At 37.1% G+C, this 20,514-nt stretch overlaps 2 protein-coding genes across 2 annotated transcripts; both read right to left on the bottom strand.

The window, feature by feature from the left end:
• Positions 1-903: 903 nt before the first annotated feature.
• On the bottom strand, positions 904-4,106 carry LOC138403134 (facilitated trehalose transporter Tret1-like). The gene is made up of 2 exons (XM_069502373.1): positions 3,978-4,106; positions 904-2,180 (listed from the first exon to the last, which is right to left on the bottom strand). The coding sequence occupies exons 1-2, from the start codon at positions 4,063-4,065 to the stop codon at positions 904-906; spliced, it is 1,365 nt and encodes a 454-aa protein (XP_069358474.1). The 5' UTR covers positions 4,066-4,106.
• Positions 4,107-13,520: 9,414 nt separating this feature from the next.
• Positions 13,521-17,222, bottom strand: LOC138403133 (facilitated trehalose transporter Tret1-like). Its single transcript, XM_069502372.1, has 3 exons — positions 17,142-17,222; positions 15,363-15,501; positions 13,521-14,812 (listed from the first exon to the last, which is right to left on the bottom strand). Exons 1-3 carry the CDS (start codon positions 17,220-17,222, stop codon positions 13,521-13,523), a joined length of 1,512 nt encoding a protein of 503 aa, XP_069358473.1.
• Positions 17,223-20,514: the final 3,292 nt, after the last annotated feature.

Raw genomic sequence — 20,514 nt, 5'->3', positions numbered from 1 at the left:
AAATCGCCAGATCGCTTCGTCACTGTCTCGTCACTTTCCCCTTTCGTATCGTAGGCTCACTTTATATATCAGGACCTCCTTTGCGAGCTTTTAGCTTCGTGATTGACGAAAACACTCCAGGAACAGGACAGACGAGATTGCGTGAGGTCAGGGTGCTATAATTTTTTAATTACTTATGTATCAAAGTTTTTACATAATATCACATACGCAATTATCTTTATACGGGGTGTAACCAAAACGATAGCAAAACCGAAAACAGGTACATTTAGTACGTAGTAAATAGTACGTATAGTACACAGTACTGATGATTACTGATATTATGATACCACAAAAAGAACGTGAAAAATATATAAAAATTCCTACATCTTGTAAAAGTTTACGCTATATTGCAAATAAAACATCTGACGGACGCTAGAGGTCAACGAACATTAAATAACTAGGCTATTCGGAGTTATAGGCGGGGTAGGCGGGGCATTGACCCGAGTTTTGCACGCTATACACTGCGGGGTTGAAAAATACTAAATCATTAAAACTACAAAATGAGGCAAATGGTTATTAGTATTGGATTGTGTTTAGGAAGTAGGTATAATAATAACGCTAAGTTTTTACCCTGTATAATTTCTAGCCCAGCGATGCCCACGACTTGTGGAATTAGGTTTAAAACACCTGTGGGAAATTTTTGATTTTCCGGGATAAAAAGTAGCCTATGTCTAGACTCTCCAGGTCTTAAACTATACCCATCCAAAAAATCACGTCGAGCCATTGCTCCGTTGCGACGTGTTTGATGGACAAATCAACAAATAAGCAAACTTTCGCATTTATAATATAGGTAGGGAGTTGGGGATTACTTAAAAAGCCTCTTCGTTTATCTCACATTAATAATAATTAGTGTACAAGCTTCGGTTATTTTAGTGAAACGATTTCAGTTTCAGCTGTCTTCCGATCATGGCGATTACCTGTTGTTATGCGTTTTTCTATTTCCTGAATAGTGAGATCTTTCGTTTCAGGCAAATATTTATATACAATAAAAATAGAAACGGTTGAACATACAGCGTAAAATAAAAAACCTCCAGCTGTTCCACAAACTTTAAAAATCGCCGGTGATATTTTAAGAGAAGTCGCTAAAAATAAATTATTCATAAACGTTTGAAGACATAAAAAATAACTTCTGTTCCTTAATGGCGATAATTCTGCAGAACAACAGGGTGCAAGGATTATTGGTCCACAGCCAATACTTATAGAAAACCCCATTAAAAAGACTAAAGAAATATAATTATTCTCAGGCACAATATGAAATTTAAGCATGTATAAGTAAATTGATAAACCATATAGGAAACCGATTCCTGCAGAAGAGAAAACCAGTAATTGTTTTCGTCGTGTAACGACTTTCGACAATGCACATCCCAAGTACATGCCTACCACAGTCACTGCATCCAATATAAGCATGCCCTCGTACGCCATGCGCTCACTCGATGTGATATTTTTGATAATGTCTATAGCGTAGACAGTGCAAGCTATCTTACCAGTGGCATTGTATAGAATCATTGGCAAGCATGCGTACACGAAAGGTTTATAAAAACTTTCACGTCTTATTATATTCAATATCTTTAGGTACTTTTTTACTTTGATCTGCCCATTGAGTTCATTTTTAAGATTTAAATTCTCTTGTTGTGACAAAATGAGTTTTCTGAGTTCTTCCTCTGAGTCTACATTGGTACCTTTCAGCCATCGATGAACTTTCGCGCATTCATCGAAACGTCCCTTTGAAGCCAGCCAGTACGGTGATTCGCAGCAGAATATGCATGATATGAAATTGTAAATACTGCAAATAAAAATAACGATGCCAATGTTTCTCCAGTGGAAGAATGTGCCAATAGCATTTGAGACCCATACCCCCCAGTAAGTCGTAGCTGCCTTTATGGTGAAGAGAATACCTCTGTACTTGGGCGATGTGTATTCAGACAAAACCATAACAGAGATGGGAACTATGGAACCTAAAAGCATTCCTTGCGTAGTTTGACTGATAAGAAGTTCTATAAAACTTGTGCTACAATAAAATATTATATTTCCTATTATGACATTAATAGTAATTAAAATTAGACAAACTTTTCTTCCGAAACGATATGCCAACATAGGCGCAATGAAAACCCACGGGATTGCGCTGTAGGCAAACATTGAAGCTGAAAAAAAGTAACCTTATCATTAGAAAATGATGACACTGAAATTATGGATTTACTGTACAAAGATGTTATCATTATTTTAAACAAACAGTGGTGTGCATATAATAATTAAGAACGGCTACGGATTCTTTGGGTTCGTTGCCAATTCATTTCAAATACATTAAGGAGCAACTAAAGTAGTTCTTGTCCAAAATTCCTCAGTGCTTGAAGACCGAAGTCTTCGAACAGTGGGTGTTGCCAGTGATGACATATGGATCCGACACATGGTCCCTAACTATGGGCCTCATAAGAAAGTTCAGAGTCAAAGAGAGAGCTATGCTTGGAGTGTCTCTGCGTGATCAAATCAGAACTGAGGAGATCCGTAGGAGAACTAGAGTAACCGACATAGCTCAACGGGTTGCGAAGCTCAGTAAAATATTCGGAAAATGATTAGATTTTTGATTAGTTGTTTTACTATAATATATTCACGACCTCCCTGGCTGTGGTCTTATCAGCGGGCGGTCCCTGGTTCGATTGCTGGCAGGGATTTGGATTTCTGAATTTGTGGTTTGGTCTGGTGGGAGGCTTCAGCTGTGGCTAGTTACCACCCTACCGGCAAAAGCTGTGCCGCCAAACGATTTAGCGTTCCGGTACGATACCGCGTAGAAACCAAAGGGGCATGGGTTTATTAAAAACTGTCCCCTTCCAGGTTATCCCGTTTCCATCTTAGACTGCATCGTCACTTACCACCAGGTGAGATTGCAGTCACTTGTAACTTGTATCTGAATAAAAAAATATATCAACTACGTAGCTATATGAAACGTCAAAATTTGGGAACGATTTTATGCGACAAAGTTATAAAAAGTTGTTTTGTTCATTTGCCATGACGTAGGTTCTTAATTATATGCACACCACTCTAGGTATATGTAAAGCAAACATTAAAATCTGTATATAAAATTCAGTCCTGACTGACTGACTGCCTTATAAGTATATCAACGCACAGCCTAAACCGCTGGTCCAAGAGACATGAAATTTGGAGGGTGTGTTCTTTGTAAAGAGAAGATAATATGCACTAAGAAAGGATTTTTCGAAATTAAGTGGGTTAAATGGGGGTTTGAAATTTATGTAGTCCACGTGGACGAGGTCGTGAGCAGCTAGTATTTGATATGTTTATCGTGACCTTTGTTAAAACCAGAAATATGCTAAAATCATAATAAACAATATATTCTGTTTTTAATAGCTTTTTATTAGGTTAACTTGTTTGTATGCTATCATTTCGTCGAAGCTGTCAACAGATTTTTTCTTTAAATTGATATAATACCGAAGCAAAGAAATTTTAATTACTTTCTATATCTATGTACCCAAGTAATATTATAGACAAGGAGAAAATGACTAACATTATGTTGACAATAGCCATCGTACAATTCAAACCATTCGATCTAGATATTTGAAATGTCCTGTGGTCCTGTATAGGTTTTTGCAAAGAACGTTTCTACGTTATTTACAAAAACCAAAGTATAAACACCACGAAAGGCTTATTATCAGAGCTTCCTGCCGGTGTGCTACTTGTATTAAACGAACAATACATTTTTTTTAATTAGTTAAATATCACTTGCTTTAACCGTGAAGGAAACCTGCATGCCTGAGAGTTCTCCATAATGTTCTCAAAGGTGTGTGAAGTCTACCAATACGCACATATACGCCAGCGTGGTAGACTATGGCCAAAAACCCTTCTCACTCTGAAAAGAGACCCGTGTTCCGTAGTGAGCTGGTGATGGGTTGATCATGATGATGACATAATTATTAATTAAGACTTACATAACCAAGATGCCATTTCTGGTGTAACAGCGTCGGTAGAATTAGCCTCTTTTCTCAGTTGAGGAACTATTACTGTAGTTGCTCCCATGTATAATCCAGAAATAAAATAATTCAACACAACGCTGCTGCATGAGAATAACTGAAAACACGCAGATTAACAATTTTTAAATAATGACCTGTACGGCGTACGCTTAGTATAAGATTTTACGTATCACCAAACGTTGCTAGAATTCGAGAGTCGAAAGTCGAAACACAATACCGCGAAAGTAAAATGGACCTAAAGAACCAAGAATTGAAGACAAAAATTCAATGCCTCTGATTTTAATTTCGCAACGTTTCCGCTTGGAGCGCTGGCTGTAGATGTGCAGACAAACTTGAGCTTTAAAACGAGGCAATTAAGATCCAGTTTACTATAATGCGGAAGGTTTTCGACACTCGAATACTATCAACGTTGGCGAGATATAAGATCTCGTAAAGATAGAATATTTACTTTACGGAATGAGTGGACTGAGTGCCAGCGCGTGCCAGACCTTCGTTATTTTATAAAAGCTGAAAGTTTCCAGGCGTATTTTACACCACATAGCCCTTAAAGTTTAAAACTTTAAGGGCGTCTGGCAGGGGGTTGCCTGACACTAAGTGGCAATGCATGACGTGATTTCTAATACTACTTCGAAGAAAATATAAAAAAAATTAGACTTTATACTTTGATGTAATCAATCTTCTTCAAAAGTCACCATGATCCAAGAAAAACTTTCAGCTTTTATAAAATAACGAAGGTCTGGCTCGGGCTGGCTTTCTCTCTAGAGTCTTTCCAAGGCTTGAACAATTTAGTTTAAACCACATACTTTATGAAATGTTACTTTTAACGTTATGATAGTATTAAATATTACTTAATAGGGGTTCAAATAATGAGCTTGAAAATAAGCAAAAATACCTCCCGGGATGAGACCGTTATAAAAAACTGCCAATCATTTTAGTTAGCAGGCCTAAACTTATTTCATCAGAATCTAAATCCATACTAATATTATAAATGAGAAAGTGTGTCTGTCTGTCTATCTGTCTGTCTGTCTGCTTGCTAGCCTTTCACAGCCCATCCGTTCCAACCGATTTTGACGAAACTTGGTAGAGCGATAGCTTGCATCCCGGGGAAGGACATAGGCTACTTTTTATCCCGGAAAATCAAAGAGTTCCCACGGGATTTTTAAAAACCTAAATCCATGCGGACGAAGTCGCGGGCATCCTCTAGTCTAAATATATAAACTGGCCAAGTGCGAGTCAGGCTCGCGCAATGAGGGTTCCGTACTGCAGTCGTATTTTTTCGACATTTTGCACGATAATTAAAAAACTATGATGCATAAAAATAAATAAAAATCTGTTTTAGAATGTACAGGTGAAGACCTTTCATAAGATACCCCACTTGATATAGTCACTCACTTCGAAAGTTGAAAATACTAATTATTAGTTCATGACCACAATTTTTTTTTTGTGTGATCTAACCCTAAATTCACGGTTTTCAGATTTTTCCCCAAATGCCAGCTATAAGATCTACCTACCTGCCAATTTCATGATTCTAGGTCAACGGGAAGTACCCTGTAGGTTTCTTGACAGACAGACGGACAGACAGACAGACAGACAGACAGACAGACAGACAGACAGACAGACAGACAGACAGACAGACAACAAAGTGATCCTATAAGGGTTCCGTTTTTCCTTTTGAGGTACGGAACCCTAAAAAGGATAAGATAAGTGACTGACTGACTGACTGACTGACTGACTGACTGACTGACTGATCTATCAACGCACAGCTCAAACTACTGGACGGATAGGGCTGAAAGTTGGCATGCAGAAAGCTATTATGACGTAGACGTCCATTAAGAAAGGATTTTTGAAAATTTACCCCCTTAGGGGTTGAAATTTGTGTAGTCCATGCGGACGAAGTCGAGGGGATAAGCTAGTCGAATATGATATGGTTTTAGTTAGTAAATTATTGAATTTAAGTAAAAATAAGCGACTTAGAAAATAAGCGACGAAAAAAGTTGCGAAAGCGAAAAAATAAACATAACAGATATTGTTACCTGTCTAAAGAAGAATATTTTACTTGCTTGATTTTTCTTTTTAGCATATTCCTCTGTCGGAAAGTCCATGATAGCAGACTTAATTTTGAAAAAATATCAATTACTCTTATACATCGCTAGCGATATTGCCAAAATTCGTGATAACACTAAATACAACAACGACAAGTTGAATTAATTAATTATAATTCATTCGATATTTAATTTACATTTTATAAATAAAAAAATACATTAAAAAAATATAAAAAACTAGATGATGCCCGCGACTTCGTCTGCGTGGATTTAGGTTTTTTAAAAATCCCGTGAGAATTCTTTGATTTTCCGGAATAAAATGTAGCCTAGGTCTTCGGGATGTAAGGTCTGTACCAAATTTCATCAAACTCGGTTAAACTGTTGGGCCGTGAAAAACCAGCAGATAGACGGACTGATAGACGGACAGACACACTGTCGCATTTAAAACTTTAGTATGGATAATGTTTTCAGGGTTCCGATCTCAAAACGAAAAAGGAACCCTTATAGGATCACTTCGTCGTCTATCTGTCTGTCCGTCGTATCTGTCAAGGAAAGGAAATCAAAAGCCGTTCCCGTTGACTTAAAATCACATCGGTCTTATAGCACAAGTAAAGGAAAAAGTCCGTTAATTTTTGTGGTTACATCACACAAAAAAATTAAATTGTGGTCATGAACTAATAAAAAAGGGCTTCACTTGTGCTAAAACAGATGTTTATTTATTTTTATGTATCATAGTTTTCGATTTATCTTGCAAAATGTCCAAAAATACGACTGTAGGACGGAACCCTCGATGCGCGAGCCTGACTCGCACTTGACCGGTTTTTTAAACAGGTTGTACTGTCAGGTAGATTTTATGTAAATGAAGATTTGATGAACAGTTTCGGAGATGAACACACTCCTCAACGGGTAACAGCAAATCAATGGCGATCAGTGGTTTATTTATAATCATCATCATGATCAACCCATCGCCGGCTCACTACAGAGCACGGGTCTCCTCTCAGAGTGAGAAGGGTTTTTGCCATAGTCTACCATGCATGCCATGCCATGTGCTGTGCGGATTGGTAGACTTCACACACGTTTGAAAACATTATGGAGAACTCACAGGCATGCAGGTTTCCTCACGATGTTTTCCTTCACCGTTAAAGGAATTAAAACGCACATAACTCCGAAAAGTCAGAGGTGCGTGCCCGGGATTGAACCCCCGACCTCCGATTAGAAGGCGGATGTCCTAACCTCTATCATCACATCTCTCTATATCACAGCATCCTGGCAATAGCTTAGTGGAAAGTTAATATCTACCTAACAATAATTTAAATAAAACATATTATAATTCGTACATTTTATTACTTACCTACTTTATTATTCATACTTCTTCGTAACAGGTTCGATTTCGGTAAAAAACATTGACTATCTTAACTTCTCAGTGCAATCCAATACGGGTATTATTATCACTCAGAACATGCCACAAGAAAGGTATAAACTTAACTCAAAATATGTTAACCAATAATTAGTAACAGATAAAACATATTCGCATATTAAATATACATAATATACCTAAACATATAATTTATTAAAAACGTATTCTATATACCTAATATTATGAAAGGAAAAGCTGACTGACTGACTGACTGATTTATCAATGCACAGCTCAAACTACTGGAAGGATCAGGCTGAAAATTAGAATGTAGATAGCTATTATGACGTAGACATTCGCTAAGAAAGGATTTTTGAAAATTCAACCAAATTTTTAAACTCAACTAAAAATTCAGTTAAATTGTGAAATTTGTGTAGTCCACGCGGATGAAGTCGCGGGGATAAGCTAGTATACGATGAAATAGATAGGCCCATCTGTACAAAGCTGGGGCAGATCTATAGTATGGTAGAGGTGCCAGCTAGGTAACCTCCCAGTGTGCCTGGGTGCTGCTGGTCCCTTTTGGATGCATCGGGCATCCGAGGGGAAGAGTACTATTCAGGCCGGTGCACCCCGGTAACATGGCTAATAACCTTTCTTCGGGGATATTGTTAGCCATGGCTAATGATCTGGCAGAGGGAAGGTTTCTCCGCGTGTCCCTCTGACTAGCAGAGGGCGCAGCGGACGAATAGAATAGAATAGAATAGAATAGAATAGAATAGAATAGAATGTTTTTTTATTCATGTAAACTTTTTAAAAGTGCTTATGAATAAATAAATAAATAAATAAATAAATAAATAAAAGTTTATTCAGCTCACAAAACAAGAAAATACAAAAAACATACAAACCAAATGTTACAAATTAAAAAAATTAAAACTAGGTAAGCTTAAAACTACGAGCTCGACAGTACTAAAAAGAAAAATAATGTCTTGTTTGAGCTGAAAAGGCTACTGCCTCAGCATGATGCTGCAGTATTTGACTACTGCAGCGCTGATTTTCAGGCAGAGCCCTAGTGTCACGACCCGACAACGAAAGTGTTCTCTATAATATAAAAATCAACTAAAATAAAAAATAAAAAACTTCATTATTAGTGGAGTAATAAATATAATATATATATATATATACATATAGGGTATTACATATATACTTAAACACATGTAAACTTATACACATACAAAATGTAGGTACGACATGTTTTTGATGTATGGAATGCCATTATTCTGTTTGTGTAGACTACCTGGAGGGAACTAAAAAATCTTTTGGTTGACCACTTGACCACCATAATATAGAATAAGATTAAGTAGTATATTATAATACTAGCTGATCCCCGCGGCTTCGCCCGCGTAGATTTAGGTTTTTAAAGATCCCGTATAGCCTATGTCACTCAGGAATAATGTAGCTTTCTACTGGTGAAAGAATTTTTAAAATCGGTTCAGTAGTTCTAAAGATTACCCCCTACAAACAAACTTAACGACATTACCTCTTTATATAATACAACGGGCCGTGCAGCAGAAATCGTAATATTTTAATTTCGCCATAACTTCAAAACCAAACGTCCAATTTTAATCATTCAAAGACCAAATATTATCTCCATAAACTGTTCTTAGTGATGAAATCATTTATTTTGATAAGGATTAATAGCATGAGTAAAATAAACGCGTTTAAATGTAGTCCAAAAAAAATTCAAGATTTTTAAATAAAAAAATGGTTGCTGTGCCTCACTCGACATAGATGGGTATAGTGTGTCGCGGACTTTTTTGTAGATATTTATAAGATCTACAATTAATTAGAACATTTTATGGTTCTATCTTTTATAGTTTAGGCAGCGTACGCAAAATAAGTAACTTTTCTGGTTGATTTTTTACACCTTGTGTCCGAAAAACCCAAATATCTTACGGAACCCTATTTTTTTCCAAAATAAAATATAGCCTATGTTACTCGTGGATAATGTAGCTTTCGAATGGTGAAAGAATTTTTAAAATCGGTCCAGTAGTTTTTGAGCCTATTCAGTACAAACAAACAAACAAACAAACAAACAAACAAAGTTTTCCTCTTTATAATATTAGTGTAGATAGTGTAGATGAATAGTCAGGTTTAATTTACCACTGGTTCGGAATGCCGTTCCTACCGAGAAGACGACGCGGACGATGAGACGTGGGCGACGTGCGCGGAGTGTGCAGTTGTCGCCCGTTGGGTCCCCGGGTCGGGAGGCGCACGCACTTGATCGGTGCGCCTCGGATGTGCGGCGTGGGGACCTCGTGAGCGGGGTCCCCGGTGGAGGGTCCGCCTCGGCGGATGTCGCTGACTGGGTCGCGGTGGTTTGCTTCGGCGTTCCCGTGACCCAGTCACCAGGCGACGCGCAGGAGCGCCGCTGGGTTTTAAATAAATAAATAAATAAATAAAAATCTTTTTTATTCGTATAAACTTTTACAAGCACTTACGAATAGTCGGATGCATCTACCACTGGTTCGGAATGCCTTTCCTACCGAGAAGAACCAGCAAGAAACTCGTTTAGTGGGTATTCACGGCCGCCGAGTCCCACATACCTTCCCTCTAGTTGGTTGGCTGGCTGGTTAGCTAGATCGCTTCCAGGAGGGGGGATGCGTAAACGCATTTCCTAGCGTTAAAAAAAAAGGTCTACAGTATGGTATATAATGTGGGGATAATTAATGTAATACATAGTATGGATACCAATGTTCTAACTATTAAATAAATCAATATCCATACCATGGAGTTATTTCTCTCCTCCGTGATCCATACTATACTGTCCATACTAATCTGTATAATTCAATATAGGAATTTTCCCCCTTAAGGGTGGTAAAATAGGGAGGAAAAGTTTTTCTATAAAAGTTTTAACTATCGTTATTTTTACTTGAAATTTGAAACGCAGGTTCTTTCTAGGTGGTAGGTATCAGATAAGAAAGGATCAACTAAGTTCTCCCCCTAAGGAGGTGAAACGGGGGTTGAAATCAAAAATTTTACGCGGACGAAGTCGCGGGCAACTGCTAGTACAAACAAGAGAAAGTTTGGATGGGAGGTAGGTCTGTTACCTCATTTATGGAACCGATCTCAATAGGTACTGAGATAGCTGGCATCTGTTACCTGATCCATGGAACCGATCTGGATAGGTACTGAGATAGTTGGCATCTGTTACCCCATTCATGGAACTGATCTGTATAGGTACTGAGATAGCTGGCATCTGTTACCTCATTCATGGAACTGATCTGTATAGGTACTGAGATAGCTGGCATCTGTTACCTCATTCATGGAACTGATCTGTATAGGTACTGAGATAGCTGGCATCTGTTACCTCATTCATGGAACTGATCTGTATAGGTACTGAGATAGCTGGCATCTGTTACCTCATTCATGGAACTGATCTGTATAGGTACTGAGATAGCTGGCATCTGTTACCTCATTCATGGAACTGATCTGTATAGGTACTGAGATAGCTGGCATCTGTTACCTCATTCATGGAACTGATCTGTATAGGTACTGAGATAGCTGGCATCTGTTACCTCATTCATGGAACTGATCTGTATAGGTACTGAGATAGCTGGCATCTGTTACCCCATTCATGGAACTGATCTGTATAGGTACTGAGATAGCTGGCATCTGTTACCTCATTCATGGAACTGATCTGTATAGGTACTGAGATAGCTGGCATCTGTTACCTCATTCATGGAACTGATCTGTATAGGTACTGAGATAGCTGGCATCTGTTACCTCATTCATGGAACTGATCTGTATAGGTACTGAGATAGCTGGCATATGTTACCTCATTCATGGAACTGATCTGTATAGGTACTGAGATAGCTGGCATCTGTTACCTCATTCATGGAACTGATCTGTATAGGTACTGAGATAGCTGGCATCTGTTACCTTATTCATGGAACTGATCTGTATAGGTACTGAGATAGGTGGCATCTGTTACCTCATTCATGGAACTGATCTGTATAGGTACTGAGATAGCTGGCATCTGTTACCTCATTCATGGAACTGATCTGTATAGGTACTGAGATAGCTGGCATCTGTTACCTCATTCATGGAACTGATCTGTATAGGTACTGAGATAGCTGGCATCTGTTACCTCATTCATGGAACTGATCTGTATAGGTACTGAGATAGCTGGCATCTGTTACCTCATTCATGGAACTGATCTGTATAGGTACTGAGATAGCTGGCATCTGTTACCTCATTCATGGAACTGATCTGTATAGGTACTGAGATAGCTGGCATTTGGCCAACAAACGTAAGATACTTTTGTAACTGTGGCTGACTCCGATTAAACAACTGTGTTCAACATAATTCTGAAACTCTTTGATTTTCCGGGATAAAAAGTAGCCTATGTACATCTCCAGGTTTCTATCTATACCCATGCAAAAAATCACGTCAACCCGTTGCACCGTTGCGACGTGATTGAAGGACAAACCAACAAACCAACAAACAAACACACTTTCGCATTTATAATAAGGGTACTGATTCTCAGTTTAATAAAGATATCGAATGCTAGATGGCGCTAAACAAATGCACACTCATTTTATAATCAATGCCATCTCTAGGTCATTACCCTCATCCATAAGGCCATAACCCATTTGTTGCAAAATAATGATAAATACATAATTGGTATTGTACTCGGTGATAAGACGTATTCAGACCATTATCCTTATTTCTTTTGGTTTATTAAAATACGTTTGATAAAGGTCATGAACTTTGTCTGCTTAATTTATGTACAATATTATAGTAGCATAAGATCAGAGTTCACGACAAATATCCAGCTTGGAACAAAAATTAAAAACCGGCCAAGTGCGAGTCAGACTCGCGCGCCGAGGGTTATTCGGGTATTTTCCCGACATTTTGCTAGATAAATCAAAAACTATTTTGCTTAAAAATAAATAAAAATCTGATTTTGAATGTACAGTTAAAACCTTTTCATATGATATCCCACTTGGTATAGTTATCTTACTTTGAAAATTGAAAATACTAATTAATTGTTCATGAACACATTTTTTTTGGTGATGTAGCAACATACTCACGGTTTTCTTTTTTTTTCCTTTACATGTGCTGCAAGACCTACCTACTCGCCTTCATGATTCTAGGTCAACGGGAAGCACACTCTAGTTTTCTTGACAGGCGTGACTGCAGACGGACAGATATACAACAAAGTAATCCTATAAGGTTTCCTTTTCCCTTTTGAGGTACGGAACCCTAAAAAGTAGAATTTTAACCACAATATTAATTATAAATAACATGTAATATAGGTAATATACAAAGTAGGATTACATACCAAGTGGAAAATCATACGAAAGGGCTTTACCTGTACATTCTAAAACAGATTTTTATTTCTTTTTAAGCGTAATAGTTTTGATTATTCGTGCCAAATATCGACTTAATTTTATACGGGGGGCATTGACTTTAATTTTATACCCTCTAACAAATAAACCTGAAATAGCGGTGGAATAGTTATACTCTGTTTTGTCTTTCTCTGTCATCAGTAATTTGACATTTGAAGGAAAAAGACAAAACAGAGTATAACTATTCCACCGCTATTCCAGGTTTATTTGTTAGAGGGATAGTGTTCTATCAACGTCGTACTAATAGTACCTTCATTAGTTTTAGCAAGAAAAAACAAAACAGAAATAATTACATTTATAATTTCAATATAATTGTTATGTAACAAATAACAGAGTAAGATAATCGAATCATAATATTTAACTAACCATATTTTTATAAATATTTTGTAAAACTCTTCACTAAAACTTTTTTCTAAAATTCCTATTTAAAGAGCTGAGTCTCTAGTGTAGGTAACTAATTACTAAGTGACTCTCGTAAGTCTACATAATATTATTCAAACACTTAAAACTACTCATTCACAAATTATTTCTACGACTTATGTTATTACGGACCATCTCTTACATACGTTTTGCTGCCTCGGACGTCGGGTTTGCCAAAATAATATTTATATTTCCCAGCGTCCTGTCCGGCACTCCACTCCAGACACATTCCGTCAATATATGATACACATCTTCTATTCACTAAAACTTATAATTAACTAAAGTTAAGTGCAGCCTCAGGTTTCTTCAGTGGAACAAGTTCCATTTTAACTGTAGCATTTTTCTGAACACCCGTTATAAGTTCCTGTATTTCTTGAATAGTTTTATCCTTTGTTTCTGGCACATATTTGTATATAAGATAAACAAGAACGCTGGCTAAGACAGCATAGAATAAGAACGCCCCATGAGTGCCCCAAAATCTAAATACGAGCGGAGAAATTTTAAGAGTGGTCGCAAATACTATATCAGCTACAAGGCCGAGGCAACAAACAAAATAGCTCCTGTATCGTAAAGGTGACAACTCTGCAGAGCAACAGGTCGCAAGTATCATCGGTCCGCAGCTAATGCTGATTGAATACCCCATTAAAAAGAACAAAGAAACATAATTATTCTCTGATATAACATTTAGTTTGATCATGTATAAGTAAGTTGACAAAACGTAAAGGAAAACGACTCCTGCAGAGGAAAAGAACAGTAACTGTTTTCGTCGTGTTATGATTTTAGATAATGCACATCCCAAGTACATGCCTATCACAGTCACTGCATCCAATATAAGCATGCCCTCGTACGCCACTCGTTCACTCGATGTAATTTTTTTTATTATATCTATAGCATAGACACTACAAGCTATTTTACCTGATAAGTTGTACAGAAGCAATGGCAAGCTCGCAAATACAAGAGGTTTATAAAACCCCTTACATTTTAAGACGTTCAAGATCTTAGTACTTTTGCTATATTTTATTTTATTGTTGAGTTTAGTTTTGAAATGTTGTTCTTGAGATGAAATTAGCTTACGGAGTTCTTCTTCCGAGATTTCATCTGTGCCTTTTAGCCATCGGTGAACTTTTGCACATTCCTCAAAATGTCCTTTTGTAGCCAACCAGTAAGGTGATTCGTAGCAGAAAATGCAAGATATTAAATTGTAAATACCGCAAATAAAAACAAGAACGCCAATGTTCCTCCAGTGGAAGAATGTTCCAATAGCATTAGAGACCCACACTCCCCAATAGAATGTAGCTCCTTTGAGTGTTAAAAAAATACCTCTATATTTAGGGGAGGTGTACTCCGACATAACCATAACGGTTATTGTAAGTGCTGATGATACGAGCATTCCTAACGCAGCTTGACTGATAATGAGTTCTGTAACACTTGTACTGTAATAGAATATTGTGTTTCCAACTAATACATTGACACAAATTAAAATTAAGGAAATTTTTCGTCCGAAACGATATGCTATCATAGGCAAAATGAATGCCCAAGGAATTGCGCTGTAGGCTGCAATGGAAGCTGCAATTAAAAAACGTAAAGTTATATTTATTTATATTTTTATAATATACATTATATAAGCTAAGGTCAAAATCGGTTAAACTGTTGGACCGTGAAAAGCTAACAGACAGACAGACAGACCCACTTTCGCATTTATAATATCAGTATGGAAGTATGGATAAAAAATATATATAAGTAGCTTTTTTTTAAGTAGATATAGCGAGCAAACGAGCTGACGGGTCACATGAAATGTTGCAGCATTTCAGGAATTTGTTGGTCCGCCCCTTGAATAATCCCATGTTGTAATCTAGTGGACGGAGATAAATGTCCAGCTATAAACAGATAACTTCCCCTTAAAACCTGCTTAACACCAAGAACAAATCTAGTACATGGAATTCTAGGCCTTCTGCGCGCGTAAATTCTTTTCGGCGTGTTTTGTCCGCTTTTAGCGTTTTCCTACGTTTTAATACGTTTTAATTCAATGTGTTTCCACTCTCAGAATTCCGCTAGATTTGTACTTAATCAGGTTGGTACTAAAAATAATAAGAACTATAATATAGTATCAACTTACACAACCAAGATACCATTTCTGGTGTTGCAACATCCGTAGAATTAGCCTCTATTCTCATTTGAGGCACGATAACCGTCGGCGCTCCCGTGAATACGCCAAAAAAGAAAGAATTTAGTAAAGCTGCACTGCATGAAAAAAGCTGTGAAAAATGAATTGTTAGGTCATTATAGTTTAAATCATTCACATCTGGAAACAACATTAAATGTTATTGACCATGCGAAACGACGTTTTTTTTAAAAGCCTTGGTTAATTATTATGAGTAATATTCCCCCTATGGTGGCGCTCTTTAGGGAAGGCCTATGTCCAACAGTGGACGTTCACAGGCTGATGATGATGATGATGATGATAATTTCCCTTACCCCTCCAATTAAGCTAAAAGTTTGTGCTAGGAGTGGGTACGACAATAGTGCAACGGGTGGGGTTTGAACCGGTGACCTTAACAGTTGAGTTATTGAGGCTCTCAAACTGTCTATCTGATCTGCTATCTGAGTCTACTTGAGTGAATAATTGCACTTGTCCGTCTGTCCGTCTGTCAGAGCCTTATAACTTCTGAATTACCGAACGTAGTTTTTTCAAATTTAAACATAATAAGTAATCTGATGTCTTTCAGCCGAATATTGCATAACAAATATAAAAAGCTTTATATAAGGGGGGCTCTCATACGAGATGGGGGCTTTAAAGTGGATATTGAACTTGACGCTATAATGTCAAAAAGGCCACATATTATTAGAAACTGAGACTTGTGTGTGATTTCAATTATATCCTGTAGCCTGTACTTAAACAACAAATACTAAAATTAAAAAAAATGAAGAAACGAATTATTTTATTTTTAATGGCATCCGTATTTTTAACATAACCTCACAATAAATAATAGTGAAGCTAACTTCTTGCGTTATTGCTTTCAGCATTTTAACAGGCGAACGTCCCCCAATAACTCTTTTTTTTTTTTGTCATTTTAAATTTTATTCAAGGTTTTTCACATTTTTTTTTAACTAATAACTCTTTAGATCTTTTTGTTGCGTCTAATGTTAAAACTGAACTATTACAATGATAGCTAAAATAAAACTATCTTATGGAATTATGGGATACCGCGAGGTCTTAGTTCGGGGCGAACCACTAGTAATTAAACTGTAACTGGACCATTTTTTTTAAATTCTTTATTCAGCCAAATATTTACGCTTGACATCCTAAAACTCTGTTGAGTTTATATGGATGTTTTTTCTTTTTCTTTACATTAAATAGGTAGGTATATTATGTAATATTTTAAAAAAATTAATCGCTAGGTACAGCGTTAATTTTATCAATACAGAGCACAAAACACTATTTTTAAAATTTTTGCTTGTCTGACTGTCCGTGCTCAGAAAGCTCAGAGTCACTCAGCGGGCGACGGAGAGAGCTATACTTGGAGTTTCTCTACGTGATCAAATCAGAAATGAGGAGATTCGTAGGAGAACTAGAGTAACCGACATATCTCAACGGGTTTCGAAGCTGAAGTGGCAATGGGCCAATGGACACTGGGCAGGGCACATAGTTCGTACAACCGATAGACGTTGGGGTCCCAAGGTGCTGGAATGGCGACCTCCAGTGTTGGTTGTAGGTGGACGGATGACATCAGACGAGTCGCAGGGAGCCGCTGGATTCAAGCGGCGCATCACTGTGGCGCGTAGAAATCCCTACAAGAGACCTATGTCCAGCAGTGGACGTCTATCGGTTGATGATGATGATGATGATGATTGTTGATTTTGTTTTTATTTTATTAAATTTAATAAAGAATCTTACCTGTCTGTAAAAGTAAATCCAAAAAACGTATTCATTATTTTTGTTATATCTTTCATTTAAAAATTCCGTAGTTTCACGCATTTTTTGTTCCGTCATTTAACAATTCTGTGTACCTACTACCTACCTACCAAAACGCACTTAATGAATGTAACTATGGAATAGTACCTAAGTAGGTACCCAACGAATGTCAATTTTTAGGGTTCCGTACCTCAAAAGGAAAAACGGAACCCTTATAGGATCACTTTGTTGTCTGTCTGTCTGTCGGTCTGTCAAGTAACCTACAGGATACTTCCCGTTGACCTAGAATCATACAATTTGGCAGGTAGGTAGGTCTTATAGCAGACATTCGGGGAAAAATCTGCAAAACCGCGAATTGGTGGTTACATCACACAAAAAAAAATTGTGGTCATGAACTAATAATTAGTATTTTCAATTTTCGAAGTAAGATAACTATATCAAGTGGGGTATCATAATATGAAAGGTCTTTACGTGTGCATTCTAAAACAGGTTTTTATTTATTTTGAAGCATCATAGTTTTTAAACTATCGTGCAAAATGTCGAAAAAATACGACTTTAGTACGGAACTCTCGTTGCGCGAGCCTGACTCGCACTTGGCCGGTTTTTAAAAAGTTAAATTTTAAACCTGCACCAGCCTACATTAATAATAAGTGCTTTAGATATCTCCTTTATTGATTAAATTTAATAATATTATGTTGAATACTTAAAATAATGTTTGCATATTGCTTAAATTTTACTTACAAAATATCAATAAACGATAATATATTCATGTATTGTAGTAATAGCGGCTTGCTGTATCACCAAAATTTTCCGACTACAGTGTAACGAATGTAATAGGTAGATACCTAATCACCTCTGTGTTTGGCCACGTTTGGCTGACACTCTCTCGACGTTACTGTTGTCATTGTCAAGCCATAGAAGTCCACTGCAGGAACCTGTCGCATCTCCGTGACCTGTTATCGGGACCTGTTATCTCCCAAAGCCACCATGATCCAAACTTCATAGTCGCTGATCGTTCCTCCCTGGGTTGGGGACATTATACGCAGGGCTAACTTGTATCTGACCATCTGTACACACCTGTCCACTTTTGCTCTCTTTTTCTCTTTACTGTAAACATTTTTGGTACAAAATAAATATTAAAACAATTTTTTATTTTATTTTATTTGTCGATATTTTATACCAACAGCATTTAAGATCCACACCCTAGTAAAATGTAACCGTTTTCACGATCAAAATAATACCTCTCTATGCTTGGGCGATTTGTAAACTACCATTCATGATTAGGACTATTGAATTTGCAAGCATTCCTTGTATAGTTTGACGGGTAATAAACTATTTATAATAGGTACTTGTGCTACAATTAAATAATACATTTCGTATTATTACATCAACAATTAAATGTAGACAATTTTTTCTTCCAAAATGATATAAAGCCAGCACAGGCAAAATAAAAACTTATAAACCCATGATGTCGCACTATAAAGGCAGACATAGAAGCTAAAAAAAGTGACTTTATCAGTGGAGAATGATTATACCCAAATAATGAATTTAATGTATTCAAATTATTCAGAGATTATCGTTAGGTACCTACTATAATTTGCTTCGCAGCATAGAGAAGACAGGTATATTAATGAGCATGAAAAAAAAAATTAATAGGTATGCACCATTACCGAAAAAGAAATAAGTAAGATAAAAAAATAACTAAGTAATATTAAAATTCAGGAAATAATTATTAATTAGTAGACACAGAGTAACAAATCTATTAACTTTTTTTTTTATATCGACTCAGTTTTGTCTAAGATCACTATACCTACCTACTTATTATAAATACGAAAGTGTGTTTGTTTGTTGGATTATTGGTTTTATAAAACCTAAATCCTAACCTACCTATCCTAACCTAACGCGGACGTAGTCGCGGGCGTGATCTTGCAATTCACGAAGGCGAGTGAACATTTACTTGTGGTTACGTCGATGTTGGTTTTGTAAGTCAATATAATAATGAACACCTTGTTACTTGTTACTTTATGCGAGCCTACGCACTGCACTTCCGTCATCCGAGTTCTATCCGTCATTCGTGAGAATACCAGCGATTATCTACGACTCCTTCTTCTTCTTCTTCTTCTTCACTCTGGGCTGGTTTCCGCACTTAAACGTTTCCGTTTGTTGTGCGTGCATCGCCCCTCCCCGCCGAAGTCTTCACTCCAGCCATCCAAGCTCGCTCCAGAAACCAAATAGACCGCCCAGGTTGCCAAAGGGTCTACGACATAATAATATGTCATAAGCTCCCATACAAAAAAAAAAAAGGAACGTATTTTCACGGATTCGGATCGGATGAGTGCGTAACCCGCCGTAAGGATGATAAAGCAATTTAATGGTCGGTAAATGGAATAAAAAAGAGAAAAAGAATAAAAATAACCTAATTTGGAACAAATTAAAACCTGTGGTAAAATATAAATAAATTGAAATTTTGAAGAATTAGCAATGCAAATAAGTAAGATAACATATTATACAAGCGGAAAAAATGTAAGGTCTGAATACATTTGAATTTTGTATATATTTTGTATATAATATCTTTATAAATCACTCCATTGTTTATTCTTAACATTTTATGCCTAAGTATGTATTGGTATACATAATCATCATCATCATCATCATGATCAACCCATCACCGGCTCACTACAGAGCGCGGGTCTCCTCTCAGAGTGAGATGGGTTTTGGCCATGGTCTACCACGCTGGCCATGTGCGGATAGGTAGACTTTGAGAACATTATGGAGAACTCTCAGGCATGCAGGTTTCCTCACGATGTTTTGATATTTAATTAATTAAAACGCACATAATTCCGAAAAGTTAGACGTGCGTGCCCGGGATCGAACCCCCGACCTCCGATAAGAAGGCGGACGTCCTAACCACTAGGCTATCACTGTTGTACATTGGTATACATGCATCTTTAATATAAAACCAATGTAGGTACCTACTTCAAAGTTTTTTTATGAATCATCATCATCATCATGATCAACCCATTGCTGACCTATTACTGAGCACGAATCTAAGAATAGCTTAGGCCATAATCTGCCACACTGACTCAGTGCGGAATGGCATGCTAGTGGAGTACACCTTGGAGTACATTATTGAACTCCTTAAAACTCCTTGTAAGGAACAGAATTTGCTTCGGCTACATTACATCCCTTAAGACGTTATGGATTTCACTTTTCACTTCAACATTACATCCCTTAAGGGGTAATGGATTTCAGTACAACATTATTAGTCCCGCAAATTGCTATTGCGCTGGAACCATGTCTCATTAACATCCAAATGACGTCATTTTGACGTCATTTGACGTATATTTAAGTAAAA

The sequence above is a fragment of the Maniola hyperantus genome, chromosome 12 (assembly GCF_902806685.2).
Source record: "Maniola hyperantus chromosome 12, iAphHyp1.2, whole genome shotgun sequence".
NCBI classification, from domain to species: domain Eukaryota; kingdom Metazoa; phylum Arthropoda; class Insecta; order Lepidoptera; family Nymphalidae; genus Maniola; species Maniola hyperantus.
Note: the sequence above shows the minus strand (reverse complement) of the source record. Positions and strands in the feature narration are given on the sequence as shown.